The 15,867-nt window shown below is 34.7% G+C and overlaps 1 protein-coding gene across 9 annotated transcripts in view; it reads left to right on the forward strand.

The window, feature by feature from the left end:
• SPEF2 (sperm flagellar 2) overlaps window positions 1-15,867 on the forward strand; it is a 78,355-nt gene that overhangs the window by 53,908 nt on the left and 8,580 nt on the right. For 2 of the 9 annotated variants that reach the window (XM_033085330.2, XM_033085334.2), the window contains 4 exons: window positions 10,727-10,833; window positions 11,826-12,008; window positions 14,724-14,816; window positions 15,432-15,605. The exons of 1 other annotated variant lie outside the window; for it this stretch is intronic. In XM_033085330.2, the coding sequence (XP_032941221.1) occupies window positions 10,727-10,833; window positions 11,826-12,008; window positions 14,724-14,816; window positions 15,432-15,605 (557 nt within the window). 6 more of the 9 variants (XM_033085331.2, XM_033085333.1, XM_033085337.1 and 3 more) reach the window with 6 other exon arrangements.

Consider the following 15,867-nt stretch of genomic DNA (forward strand, 5'->3'; position numbering starts at 1 on the left):
ACAGTGTTCCATATTACAATTATAATTTTAGTATTATTGCCACTAAGATTGTGAAATACAATGTGTAAACAAGTGATTACAATTCAAGATCTAACTCTTCCAGTGTAATAAGGCCACAAAGGCGCAGTGAAGTTGAGTTTAATTCCTTATTGGGAAATTCTTTCCATGTATATTTATAGGCAATTCCAACTTCCTTTTGTATATAAAACTGTTTTAGGCAGAAAGATAATTACAGTTTTCCCTTAGAGAGATGCACGTCGTCTTACCTCTGTAGGAATGTAGATGTGTGTGTAAGCATTTCAAAATCTTCTGTTGAGACCTATTCTGCAGATAATATTGCATATATAATGCCACGTGGAACTAAAAAGCTAAATATCATTTATGGTGCCATAGAAGTGAAACACAGATACCAGTTTGATTGGTACTTCCCCTTAAAATGGTTTTTTTGGGGGTTTTTTTTGGGTTTTTTGTTTTTTGTTTTTTGGGGGTTTTTTTGTTTTTTTGTTTTTTTGTTTTGTTTTTTTGTTTTGTTTTTTTGTTTTGGTTTTAGATCATTTATGACTAAAGTACTTAAAACTAAAAAATTATGTCCTTTACAAACTCTAATATTTTTGACATATTTAGGACAGAACAACTATTTTCTTTGTAAATTTGTAATAATTAGCAAGAAAAAAACAGAAGTCTTTATTATTATATAATATTTCCCTTTTATTTTTTCCCTAGTTTTATATTCAGTAAAATGACCCAACATTATTTACATGACTATTTGAAAAAGGAAATTTCTTGCCTTAGCAGTCATGAGACAGTAAAATAATGCTATTGCTTGTTCTCTGAGACAATGGGAAAGAATAATTGTTTAAAATAAGGTCCTATACCCCATGTATTTACCTTCTGTTTGGTGATTCTTAAGATACTTACTTTTTTTAGGATAGCTGAATAAGGATGCTTGCACAAGCTGTGCAAGTCATCTTTAAAATACTTCCTCCCAGTCTCTTACACATTTTAAGATAGCATAAATCACATCCTAGGTTTCCTAAGGCAACCATTTCGCTACTCTAAAGCCTTCCATCTCCCCTTGTTCTATAGATTGGTCAACAGAAAATACACAGTGGTTAGTCTCTGACTGAACAAAAGAGGGAAAAACACTAAAGCACCCAGCACAGCAACAATGAAATTTTTGAACAGCATTTCTAAAGGAGATACCAAAAAGTAACAAACCCCTACCTTGGAGAACCTCCAAACAAATCTAGTTTTGCTGCCAAACATCTTAATTTTTCTTATTCTTCCCTACCTAGCATATCTCTCAGCATTGATAGTGGAAATCCACCTAAAAAAGCACATGGGGCGTAGGCTATTGGACAAGTCTAAATAGAGTAAATCTACCAGTCTCCTTGTAGTAGATTTCCTAAAGTTGTTCTGAAAATTGGAAATTAGGCTTATCTAAAGCATCATGGAGATTACATACAGCATATTTTTACTTAGAAATGCAAGCAAACAAAGAGTAACAAAGAAGGGGTGGTTATGTTAGAAGAAATTAACGTGTAAACGGATTTCTCACAAGATATTTGGTAAATGTGAAAAGGAAGTATTTTCAAGATATATTTAACAAATTGCCAAAATTAAAGCTAAAAGTGCAAGTGCCAGTATACTTTAAAAATGTTTGATATTCATGGAAGAATTCTTACGAACCAGTTTTGTGTTTCCTAGGAATCTAAAGTTTTAAAGAACTGCCGATTCTTCACAGACAACTTTGTGCTGTCCTGCACACTTGACTCTCCATGGAAGCACGTTATACTCCACTCTAAGCACCAACGGACAAAAAAAACCAGCTTGTGCTGGACCTTCCTACCTATTGACAGCCTTTCATTAGAGAAAGAAATTTAGTTTTTGTTTTATTATTATCCCAAGTGCTATTGGCCAAAGTTGATACGAGTCTGCATTTATTAATTTGTCACAGGAAGAGCTGTGAAAAGTCTTAAATGGAGCTAATAACATTCACTTTTTCTATTTTCTCTCTTACAGTCTTTTTGAACACGTGCTTTTCTTAACAACAAAACTAAAATATCTATTAGATCTTGTCTCCTTTGATTCCCTTCAGCACTGTGGTCTTCTATAACCACATCTCATCATTTCAATTAGCACACATGTGGAAGGTCTCCATTTTCTTCTAAAGCTGTTTCAGAGAATGCAATTTGGATGTAGTTTTGCATTACCAAGAAGATCAAAGTAGATTCTATCTCAGATTTGTTCCATCATTCATCTTATGACTGAATCACACAAAAGCATTTTAATTTTTTTTCTTTTTCACAGGCATGATCTTTATAAACTATTCCAGTTTAATCACAGAAATTATTCTGTAATTGGATAGAATACAGAGACACCAGCCTTATTGCATTGCCATTTGTTTTCAAATTGTGAACTTATGAACTGGATTTTACTGTGTTGATAGATTTGGAACAGACAGTTATTTTAAAACGTGTGTGTAGTTCAGCTGGAATGTTACCTTTTCAATGGAATATTTATTGAGTCTGAATTATATGATGACCCTGGATAATGTCTACAGATTTATGCTTTCTTCCCCCAAGCACTCTTGTAGAAATAGTTCAAGAATAGTAATTGACTGACTTTTATGGAAATAGAGATTGAAGTCCATATGAGAGGAATAGTTTCATTATCTCTTACTTACATCTTTTAAAGACTATTTATCTTCAATGTGTTTTTTTTAAACTTGAAAATATGAATGTCTTAAGTTTGTAGACAGAGGAAGTATCTCTTTCTAGGTGAAAGCTTAGTAATTGTACCAATAGTTTAATTTACATCTCCTGTAATGTCTCTTACTAAGTCATGTATAATATTTAATTTCAGAAATTTGTGGAACATATATAACATGTTTGTATATGTTTCTGTTCATTTTAATATACATATATGTAGAAAAATTAAGATTTCAGTCAGCATGACAGAGGACCTCACCCCTCACTACTACATCTATGTAGCAACAAAAATATCTTCTCAGTGCTTCTAAGTTTAAAATCCCAATTCTTGCTCCTTAATGAAGATTGGACATATAGCAGCATCAGTAATAACTAGTGAATAAATGGTGCAAATATTTTCAGTGAAATTGACCTGTAGGTAGTGATAAGTCTATAAAAACTTAGAAGAAAAGTATTATATTTTTGAGAGTATTATGTTTTTGAGAGTTCCATCTTTTTCATCTGAGGATAGAAGTATCCCATATTACTCCCTTTTAAAGTCCTAAAGTTAAAAGACTATAATTTGGCCCTCAGGGTTTATTTCACTCATTCATCCTTACAGAATTGCTATGAAGTCTGGTGTGTAATTTTCAAGGGTTTATTATCCAAAGCTCTAGTCAGAAATTGCTATGGAAACATTTTTCTCAGTGAAAATAGAAGGGAATATTAATCTGTTCAAATGTTTTGGTAAAATTTGATGATAAGGGAATAAACAGCACCATAATTCTCATCTCTCATGAAAGTTTACAATCTCTTAATATTTTGTTGCCTGTGTAAAGTAATAATCTGAATGTTTAATAGAGATTTACTTATGGACATATTTTTATACAGTGCCTATAGAAAATGCTCTACTCGCTGGTGTATCATTAAGAAACGGTTTCTTTTGTATATCAGTTATAACTGAAGCACTATGATTGTTCTTTATTTAAATGTCACAGGTTCTATTTAAAATGTCACAGTCCTAGTAGGGTAAACTATGCCTGCTGTCATTCATAATGTTCCTTTTTAAATGTTTGTTTTTTCTGTTTTCACTTTCACTAGTGTTCATAATCTTAATATCTTCACTAATTAATTTTTTTGCATTTTTGAAGTTTTTGCACTGTTTATTGAAACATGTAAAGGCTTGCCAGTCACTGTGAGTATCAGGGAATGATACTGCCTCTTAAAAAGATTTTAATGAAAAAAATTCTACCTAGTGTAGCTTTTCCCACATTAGTTTTCTTCTTGATTTCATTTGATATCAAACTTTATCTGAAGAAGTTGCTTCATATGTTGCTTCATAAGTAGTACAGGCTAGCTTCTTTTTGTATCCTTTGTTCTATCCATGGTCCCACCTTTTCCTACATTCCCAGTTTCTCCATGTGAATTGAAAAAACTTTGGAAACACTGCAGACCTATGTTACAGGGAATATTTTGCCTGATAGTGGATCACAAGTCTACTCTGATCCCTATTTCCCTAACCACCAGCAAATTTCCACAGGTTTCCATACGCCCAAAGAGGTGGCAGGCACTACAGAGGTGTTAAAATGTTTTTGTCCCTTACACCCTTTTTACTTCTCAAGTTACAGGTCCAGTTCTCTACCTCTTTTTCACCTTACCTTGTGGTTTTGCGTCTGCCTAATGAAGTTTTTTGATCTTTACTGTGTGATAAGAATATTTTTCTTCCACTTTTCATTTCTGTATATGGTACCTCGGCACATGTCAGAAAAACCTTCTGAGACAGTAATTTTGCTGTCCCTGTGGACCACAGCTGCTACCTCATATTTTAAGTTCTTTACAGGAATCATTCATACTGGAAATGTATTTAAACTGCATGTTCCTAACTTTTTAAACTAATATAATGGCCTTTCAGAATGCTTAGAATAGAATGGAACAAACTGTCACTTTTTTCAACAATGGGAACAAACAGTTTTCACAAATTGTATAGTGTATATATATAAAAATTTGCCCCTACTTCTAAAATAGAAAAGAATGGCATACAAAAACTCTTTTTCTCAAGACCTGTTAATGCACCAGAAAGAGCATTTTTCTCTATGATTAGGTTAATGTACTCATTAATTTTGCTTCTTGACATACACATCACAATAAGGAGGAAGAGCCAGATTTTAGGTCATCTGCAGGGTGTTACTTTTGTTATTTCCCAGTGAACAAACAGATTTCTCATTTTATTGCTTCCATTCTGCGTGCCATTTCTCTTGCTTATTTGACTGCTTTCTTTTCAGAGTCCTGAAATTATGGTAATGGTGTACTAAAAGAATCATTAAATTACTGTCCAAAGGTAGGAGATAAATGGGATCTAGAAATAAAATCCTTAAAATGTCAGCTTATGGGATTTGTTCCTACAAAATACAAAGGTGACCATCTTCAGAACAATTTGGGAAAAGTTCAGAACAATCTCAGAGCATTAAGAATTCATATACAGTTATAATAGCAGTAATAATATGATTTTCAAGTAAATACATTTTAAGAAGGTCTTGTCAGCTACTACATAAGCACCTTAGGCATTTGGTGTCAGGTTTTTGATTATGTATTTACAGACTTACTCCAAGTTAACATTTCTGCTAATGCCAGGTATGATGGACCTTGCAGTAAGTTTTTGACTTCAGCAGTATTTTCTGAAGATGTTTTGCCTAACAACCATTCTGAATTCTGCTTCATAACTTTGCCCTTCCCTGTTTCAAAAATAGCATTGATGCTGCTGCACTTCATGGGTTGCATACTCAGACAAACTTCTAATAGTCAAATTCAAAACTGACCATTTCTTACAAGAATCCTTGGTAGCCTTCCAGTGATTTAAGAGTAGATTTGCTTTCCTTGTTCTCCTTCATGGCTGTTCATTTCAAGTCACACTCTAGTCCTAAATTAACAAAATTAAAATGGACAAAAAAAGAAAAGATGCAGCTGGTATTTTATCAATTAAAAGTTATTTTATATTTAGTTGTTTCTTTTTAAATTATAGCCATAAGAGCACTGAAGCAATTTAAAAGCAAGACTAATTCTTCTAGCAACAGAGAAGTTGGTGACAGAGGGAAAGAGAAGAAAAACTTGGATTATCAGAAAACAAAGAGGAATCAACAGTTTCCAAAAATATGGCTAACTAAATACTCCTGGTTAAAATATGATGATGAAAAGGGAATAATGTTTTGTGTACCATGTCGTAAACATAATGTGGATTTGGGGGAAAATATTCATAATTTTTGTTCTGGCACTGATGACTTCAAACTTGAATTTATAAACACACACCAGAGTAGTGAAGCTCATGCTTGGGCTACCTGCATGGAAGCTGCCAGTTCTGCTTCACCAGATACAACTTCTGCTGAACAGATGTTGAAGAGCATGAACTCCTTAACATTGGGTAGAGTAGAAAATATTTTTAGAAGATACCATGCTATTGCTAAATCTGGCTCTCCCTATACAGACCCTGACGGAATGTGTAAACCAGATAAACTTTAACAGGACCTTTCTCAGACATGTCCTTCTGAAGACTTCCCTACAGAGGCAGAACAGATCCTCTTCCCATTTCTGATTAATAATTGCATGAATTAGTCTTCTCATAACAAGTACTCTCACGACAAGATGTGACTAATATGCTTCACAGCTTGAACTACTTTTTATTTCCCTGTAAGAATATTTGTAAGGGTTGCAAATAAGAATAATGTATCTTAATTTTTATCTAAGAGCTGAGAATGAGTATAGTTTAGAGAATATGTGTTTTCATAATTCTACATGTTTTGAATGCATCTTTCTACTTGATAATTTCAAAAGGTAAAGCATAGCAGCAGAATATATTTCTACCATCAAGGAAATAGCAATGATTTATATCAACAGATAGCTAAAATTAAATCATTAAAGACCCTTCTTGGTTCCTCCAACAGCATATGAAGTTGTACTACAGGTAATTTGGGAGAAATGAATATAAGGTCATTCACCTTTGAATCAACCCTCTGCTAAATCTAGATAACTCTGTACTTTTAATATAAAATATATGTAGTAGTAGCAGAAGATACCCAATACTCCACATCCTACTGTACTACTCAGCTCTGCTCTGCTCTGTGCTGTGCTGTACCACACACACATATGTATGTATATACACATGCAGTCTCTTTTTGGTGTTCTGCATAGATGTTCATGCTACTTCTGGGTATAACAATGTGTCAGAAATGGAATGCCTCATTAAAGCATGTTAGTCTACTCCAGGAGAGTTAATCTGTAGGGGTCAGAAATAGAGATCAGTTCTGTGATTTGTAAAAAATATCTAAACTAGTGAATTCACAGACAAAAAAAAATTTAGATATACTTTGCCTAATAAACAAGAGAATATATATTTCATGGATTGCCTTATTAGATATGTGGCTTGCTATATATTAGAATTGTGAATTCTAAAGGTTTTTTTTAAATCACGCAATACCAAGAGGGTTCTTTTCCCTCAAAGTTTTCAAATGGAGACTTTTCTCTCTATGTTGAGAATAGGGAAGGTTTGAAAATGCATCCCAAGGTTGTCCAACAGGTGAAAACAAAGTAAAAAAGGAAAACCAAAAAATGGTACTTCTATATGTACTGTAACACTGAAGTAATTTCCATGATGCAGGACAGGTGCATGTTTTCTCAATCTTCTTTTCATTCATGAAGCTAGCACGATTCCTTCAACCTCATGTCTCAGGAGGTATATTCTAAGCCTGTGATGATTCTTGCTGCTTTCTTTTGGGCAGTCTTTAGTTTACATCCATCCTTCTTGATCTAGAGTTTCTGAAATTGTATTATAGCAAAAGCCTTAACATCTGGAGAAAAAAAAAAAAAGAAATTTCCAATGACTTCTCATGTATCTTCTTGTAGTATGGTGATCTGCTATAATCCTTAGAGACTTTTCTGTAGAAATTTTATTTTGGCAGTAAGATTCCCTTTGGGACATTCATTCAGTCCATTATGTCAGCCTAGTGGGGCACTTGACATTTATCTTTATTGGACAGTGCCCTTTTATTCTAGACTTTAAATTTTAAAGTTCACTTTGAATTCTAATTCTAATTCTGATCCTGTTGCTTAAATGTGCTCCAAGTCTGTTCCTGAATTGTTTTATCTGCAATGTAATAAATGTATCAATTTGTGCAGTCCATTTCCAAAGAATACTTTGGTTTGTTTCTTGTGAAACTTACTGACCCATCTCTCCAGTTTTTCAAGATTCTTTTTACAAGATGCCTACTACTCCTTCTAATTAAAAATGTTTAATATGCTATTGAGTCTCCTGCATTATTCAACTAAAACTTACTAGGTTTGGTTTCTTTTATTTTGTACTTATAAAAGGATTTTATAAAGAGCATACCTGTTTTGAAATGAGTCTTTCTCAGAGAAAAAAGCCAATTCTAGGAATTGTTTTCCTTTTTCCTTCCTAGAGGACATTATTTTCTTTCACCCCTTGCAGACACCAGTATTATTTTCTGGGTACCATCTGTGTAGCTGCCCTCTCTTAGCATCTCCCTGTGATTATGAAGCGCTGACAGCCCTTGAGCTGCAATGATGAGTCACCCCTTGTTTGGTATTATAATCAGATACTCAAAAACACTTCTGTGCTCTGAGATACATACCAAAATCCACTAAGTCTAGACAAAATATCTAAAAACACAGTATTTCACAGTATTTCATCCCTCCTGTTTCTGATGGATTTCCTCTGTTTCTCTGAGACTCCCTCCTTCCTCCTGCATATGTCAGTAGGAGGAATTAAGTCACAGCCCATTTGAAGACTTTGATTTTACTGCAACTTTGGAAATGTCCCTCATCAGATGTTTCAGGAGTAGTAAAGTAAAAGAAATTGCCCTACAACACATCACCAATTCTATAGTTTTAAAAATTATATAGTTTATGTAAATTGTGTTTCAGATTGCAATCCTTTAATCCCCTCTCAGACATTAGTTTTGATGCAAGTTCTTAAAAATTGCTTGTCCCTTAGATACTTTCAGTGTATGTTTCTGAAGTCATGCTTCACAAAAAGTGATACAAGGGTATTAGTATCCTTTTAGAATTCAGTGAAGAAAATAAAAATTAAATTTCATTTCAGAAAGTCAGAAACTCTTAAGACATACAGGAACTACATCTGTTATTGTCATGTAGGGAAATCGTAGTAGGAGTTGAACAGTTTAAAACATAAGATGGTGTGACAGCTAAGTTAGATTGCTAGTGATCAAATGGAAAGAGAAATGTTTAGCAAAATCAAAATGAAAATTATTAGCTGGCTCTTTATGGCAAAGCACTAGAAAATCTGAGACTGCGAAGACGATGTAAAAATTTTCCATTGTTTTTTGTTGTTCACTGACTCCCTCATGGACCATCTCTAGTTTACCCTATGAACCACTACAATATTATCTGGTTTATTGACTCATCAATGAAGTGTCACAGTGATAATATCCTGTGATGCAGGCTTCATTGTGCTACATGGAAATTATCTGATTCTTGAGGCTTGAAGTTTTCATGAAAAAACAAATTTCAGTTTACCTTGAAATTATTATTTTAGCAATCCAAGGTGCTCTGGGAAACAGCACATAATTTATCACCAGTTTTAGAAGATGTTCTTTCTCAGTGTCGGTATGACGTCAGAACACTGATACCAGTCTGACAGTATGTCTTCCCCCAGCTTTTACCTTCATGCTGAAATCTGTGGGAGGATACGAAGGCTTCAAGTCCAAGTGTTTCTCCTTCCTTCTTCCTGCCCCAACAGACTGAACTTCCCAAATCTGTTTTTGTCCTCTTCTCTCCAAGCTTATATATGTGTAGGATTTCCCTGCTGTATTAAGATGTGCAGAGAGTATTAATCCTGGTTTTCCTGATTGGAGATAAACAGGTGTACAGGGAGGCAGACTATTAATACAAATTGGCAACTCAATTTTGAATGATGACACAATTAAATTAATATTCAAACACATTCTTTATATCCCTATAACATTTATTTTTCACAAACCTAAATTTCACTTCACTGTTTCCCTTCAAACAAAGTCTCTTAGCTATAGAATGTATACAGCTATGCCTTTTCAAACGGACAAGGAGTTTGACTGGAAAAAGGAAAAAAGTAAGTCTTTCCAGTATTTCACTGATTGTGTTTGCTTTTAATGGTAATCTGAAGCTCCTGTTTTGATGCTGTAGAATTCATCACAACCTGATCAAATCAACTTTATCTCTCAAAATTTAAATAACCTGAAACTTATTTTACTTTTTTTGTTGTTACTGCAGATGTTTTGCAGTGAACTCTCACTGACCCAGCAAAGTCCATTTCTGAAAGAAAAGACTCGTATCTGTCTGTTAAAAAAATTTATACATAATTTTGTGTTTTAATACCTTACAAGAAGTTTGACATTTCTGTTTGCTCGTAAACAAATCTATTCCTGCTTAAAAAACAAATTGGGTTTGCTGCACTTTACTGATTTTTTTCATAGGATTTCTTTAAAATAAAATTAATGGAGCTATATTTAACTCCCACATGTGAGTTCTGAGAAGCTTTTCAAACAGTGGAATTTTGTTTCAGACTTCATCAGACAGCAGTGCATGTTTTTCACCCCATTCTCTAGCATACACCCACTTTAAAGAGTGAAGATAGATTTATTATTGGTTAAAATAGAGCAGAATAGAAGAAAATATTGGTAGGTATTCAATACACAGAACTCTGTGAGATTGGTGTCTGTGAATGTTCATTAACTGCCAGCGTAGCCCTGAGGATGGATTAGTGATCTTAATGCGGATCAGGACAAGTAGCAGAAGAATTACAATGCAGCGAAATATTATAAATTTTGCTATTGGATAGGTGGCATATTATTAATTTTAAATGAGGAGATTTTATGTTTGGTTCAGAAAATATTAGCATTATCAATAGTGCATAATAGGAAAGTAAATAACTTTCTCATACGGTCATTAAAATTTGGAAATATTTTTTTATTTTTAACAGAAGAAGTCTATTTAAAAGGCTAAACATATTTCTATATTGATTTTTTTATTAGGTTTTATACCAAAGAAAGTATTTATTGAAAGTGTTAGTGGCTTGATTAAATTGAATCTTGGAATAAATTGCTTTTCTGATGCATGGAGGAACTTAACACTTGCAGATGTAAGTTAACCCCTATGTTCTCTTGAACTGAAGTATGGGTTTGTGTAGAAGATGCAGCATTGTCCTTACTATGATAAAATGAAGATTATAATATTATAGGATATTATCAGTTTCTCTTTAAAATTCTGTTTCACTAGGGAAGGATCATGGAAGTCACTGTGCCAGACATTTTGTCAGCACTTTATTTATTTATTTACAATTTACACATTATATCTGTTCTTAAGACACCATCCGAGGTTTTCAGATTTAGAAACATAAAAACTTCCAGATTTTCCATACTGAATTAATTTATCATTCAGATGTTGATGGTAGATGTTGCTATAGAATGAAAATATTTACTTGTTTCAGTATGTTTTGATAACTATTTCAGACAGTAAACTATGATTCTCATTGAGATTTTAATTGAATTTCACATGATTTCACCACTTTGTTCAGATATTCTTCATGCAGATGAACTGCATGAGTAAAACATTTTAATGCTAGGATGGTGTAGTCACATCTGTCATCTTGACTATATAAAAACTTACTCTCAGCACAGGAAATTAATTATCTAAGGGAAGCTATCAGTCAAATATTGTCTATTAATAGATCAAATGTGCATGGATCCTATGTCTGGTATTATTTGAGAACTTTTAGTGCTTGTAAATCCTATCTTTATTTTAACAATAGAATTTTCTTTCCTTTAAAGAACCATTTTAAAATGAGACTTTAAAATTTATCGTGGAAGCAAAAACTTGGTAACAAAAGGATGTTCTCAAAGCATAAGCTAAAGTATATATAGATGCCTATTTGGGCACTCAGTGTTTATTTAGACAGATATCAGCTGTTGATGCACAATGGCCTGTGGCCTATTTTGTTTTGCCCTTTATGGAAGTATGAAACCTCACTGCAGAGCCTTGTACTTCCTGTCCAGGAAAATACCTAAGGATACAGAGGATATTAAAAGACTATGTTTATGTACATTTTTGATATTTGCTATTTTGATTTTATAGTTAGAAAATCTGGCATCTGAATTCACAGTGAACTCAGAACTTACTGACTGGCGCAGATTCTTGCTGGCAGCAGCACAGCCTTGGCCAGTGCCATCTGTGACACAACTCCTCAAAACACTGCATGTCTTCAAGTCTGTTGATGTCACTGGATCAGGCTTCGTTACACAGGAACACTATGTGCAGGTTTTAAACCTTTCTGTTTTTCAATCAAATTTCATTTTGCTAAATGCCCTGAACTGAATGATATGTTGTTTGGTTTATTCATCTTGAGAAACTCAATCTGCATTTTAAATGCTTTAGATCTGAGGGAGCTTTCTAGCGAAAAGTGTTTTCAGGAAATTGATGGCCTAATATGTATCTTGTCCATAGTTCCACAAATCAAGATAATTAAACGTACTTTTAACTTCATTTTCCTACTTTTCCCACAAATTAATCTCAAGTGAAAATCCTTTCTGCTTTAAAGAAACCATTCTGTGTGTACCTTGATGACTATTAACTTACTTGACACTGAATCATATCATTTGCTCCAAGCAAAAATAAGGATTTCAGTTTTATCTAATTAGCTGCATTTTAATTAAATGTTTCTAGATTTTTTCGAATAATAATTTTCTCAAGTTGAGATCATTCCTCAAACCTTGAATACATGGAAAATTTTAAAATTCTTTGATCATTTTTCTGGCGACAACTTCTATTTGAATTGTCATAAAGTTCAGAAAGGTTTTTCAGAAGGAGTATTATGAGTACATTTTTGTTATTTCAGCAAAATTTGGCTCATTTTCACTTACTTTTAATTTACATTTTTAATAATACTCAGAATGATACTTGCTGGTTCACTCTCTTAGGCTGTACTAGCTGTAAGTATCATATATATGCACATATAGGTGTCTATAGATACTCCAGTCTTGCCAGTTTCTGTAATTGTTTGATGATATTAAATATAATTTTACAACCGTTTTGAATAAATTTCTTAGAACCATATTGTAATTTGTTTCCCAATAACCTATCATTGGTTTTAAAAGAAAAATAAATAAAGGCTGTGTTAGTCCAGAGGTCTGTCATTTTCAGAACTTCTTTGATTAATTTGAAACTTCCATGAGCACTTGCCAATCCCTGCCCACCACAGACTTTCTAAGAAACAAACTCTGAAAAGCCAGAAAACACAAAAAATGCATGTCTATGTGCATTTCTTTTTCTATTAGGTTTTCTTTTAGATTTTATTTAAACGTTTACAAATAAGCTAAAAGTTACAAGATATGCAGACTGAGAATGTACATTTTTAGCTCAGGATTCTATTTAAAATATAATATTAACTGAGCAATTATTTTAATCACTTCAGTCTTACAAGGTAGTAAATATGCAATAAACAACTGATTTGAATAACCTTCCACTGGGAATTTGAGCTGCTTCACCTGTCCTCTCTCTCTGCACCTATATTGGTAAACTGCACAATGCTGAGGCCCATCTCCAGGTAATGGTGCTGGGCTGTCCCACTGTGATGTTGTTCGTACAAACTGCTGTGGTTTCACACAAGTGAGTTTTTCTGTAGGAACTTTGTTCATGCCTATTCAGATCTAGCTGATCCTTCCTGTGTCTAGAGTCTAGTACTACAGAATTGGTTCTGAACACTTTTGATTTACAGCTGTAGCTCTGGCTCTGTAGGACATCTTGTTGGGAGCAGGCAAGCATGGGGACAGCCATGCCTCCATCCTTCATCAAACTGAATTGTATGGACAGTTTCTTCTAAAAGTACAGTCTGGACAAAAGCTGAAGGGGATATCCTATAAGGATATCCTAAAAGGAAGAAACCAGTTCTTGCTTGGAAACTCCATATCATATTCTGCTTCAGCAGCATAGATTTAGAGCTAAGTACAGTAATTTCACGATTACAAGCCGCACCGTTTTGACTAAAATTTTGCTCCTACACCGGAAATGCGGCTTACACTCAGGAGCAGTGAATAGGTGAATAATTTTCTGACATTTCCAACCCCAGAAGTGCAAACCAAGGTGCCGAGTCCAGCAACCTGCCAGTAAAACTCGGCTTTACACGATTTTGGTTACTGTGTTGCGTGGCAGGTGGACCCAGGCTCTGTGCAGGCAGCGCGGGGAGGGGGGAAGGCAGGGGACTCCCTCCTTCAGGCAGTGCAGCCTGGGGGAGGTGGGGGCTCCCTCCTACTGGCCCCGCGGCCCGGTGAGAGGCGGGGAAGCTCCCTCCTGCTGGCCCTGTGGCTCGGGGGGAGACGAGGGGCTCCCGTCCCCTCCTGCTGCCGCCACCGTGGGTGCCAGCAGGCTCCATCCCCGCCTCCCACCACCGCCGCGGGTACCGGTGGGCTCTGTGCCCCCCTGCCACTGCGGCGCAGCGCCGAGCTGGGCCACCCAGCCCTGTTGGCAGCCCTGAGCCCTCATGGCGCGAGCCGAGCCAGTAAACCCCACCCTGCTGCGATTCTGTTACTATTTTGTAACTTTGTTGCACACGGGTCCTCGCTGCAAACAACAGAGCGGCTTATAATTAGGTGCGGCTTGTGTATGGACAAAGAATGAAGTGTTTGCCAACACCCAGCGATGCAGCTTATAGTCAGTGCGGCTTGTATTCGTGAATTTACTGTAGTTAATTTCCACATTTTTCAAAAGCATACATTCACTTCCATTCAATTCCATCCACTATCCCAAGTGATTTTCAGTAATTTCTCAAGTATCTGTTACAACATACAAACAGCTACTTAATCATTCTCATGTCATTGTATATTAATAACAAATTATAATAACAACAAATTCCATTTGATTAAGTCCAGAAATTAGGCTCTTAGTAACCTGTGTGTTGAACAGCTAGAGTATAAAGATCACCTTATTTCAACATGTGAAAATAAACAAATTTATTTACTTATTTTTTTTTAAACTCAGGTTGGCTTATGGTTTAATGTAAATGAAGATATGAGCATAACAGAAAGTTGCGAAGAACCTGTGTCTTTAGAAAGGCTAAGACACCTCATAAAGGTAACTGAAAACATAGGTATTTTGAAGAGATCACTATTCAAACATGAGAGGTCTCATTTCAGAGATTTTGGGTCTTATTTTTCTTTAATAAGTGCTGCATTTTTCTGGTTTTTTTTTTTTTTCCGGTCAAGTGGTGCTTCAGAATAATGTAGAGAGGAATCCAAGAGTCAGCCCTGAGTATTCTAAATCATATTCTGCTCAGAAAAACTTAATTACTCCTGTTCTTGGTTGAATGACATTAATTCTGCTACAGAGCAACCAGCTTTGTAAAGAATGGGAAGCAAATGATCACTGCATCTGAGCTCATAAAATTTTCCATGAAAGAGGAGGGTAATAATAGCCTGAATACAAAAAATGCTTTGAACATATTTATCATGATACAAGGTTTTATTGATTTCTCCCTTTTCTGAGAAACTCAGTTTCTGTTTCCTTGAATTTCTTAACACACATTTATGATTTATAACAACCTTGATTTGTACAGTCTCAACATGTTCTTAAGTATAGTAGCTCTTAGCAGTAATTGCTGTATTTCATCCTTTTCTCTATAGTCCTTGATTTGTATTTCATTTAATTCCACTTATAGAAATTAATTTGCCTGGTTTTGCCCTTTTATAGTTTTTTTTCAGTTTGTTTGTGGATACCAAAAAAGACCCTGCTCTGCTGGACTATACTGAGATGCTGCTTTATTTTGCCTCCCACTCTGATCCAGTTGAAGGTGTATACAGAGCACTTAGCATTGTTGCTGGAACATATATTCACAGAAAGAAGGAAACTTCCCTCCCATGTGTGGTAAAACATTACAGAAAAATCCTAGAGAATAGCAGTGGTAGTTTCAAATTATAAATTAACTAGATTTCTCTATATTTGCTTATCCTGGGTAGCTCCAGTCCTTATAAGTAGTCTCATTGAATTCATGGGAACATTGCATTGGTAATAATAGAAGGATTCTTTCAAAAGTCTGGAAATTTGCTTGCCAATAATGAAATTTTAAGATATTTACTGGTGACTACTCCTTGTGTATATGAATGGAAGTAATTATTTTGCCAAATTG

The sequence above is a fragment of the Catharus ustulatus genome, chromosome Z (genome assembly GCF_009819885.2).
Source record: "Catharus ustulatus isolate bCatUst1 chromosome Z, bCatUst1.pri.v2, whole genome shotgun sequence".
Classification (NCBI taxonomy): Eukaryota; Metazoa; Chordata; class Aves; order Passeriformes; family Turdidae; genus Catharus; species Catharus ustulatus.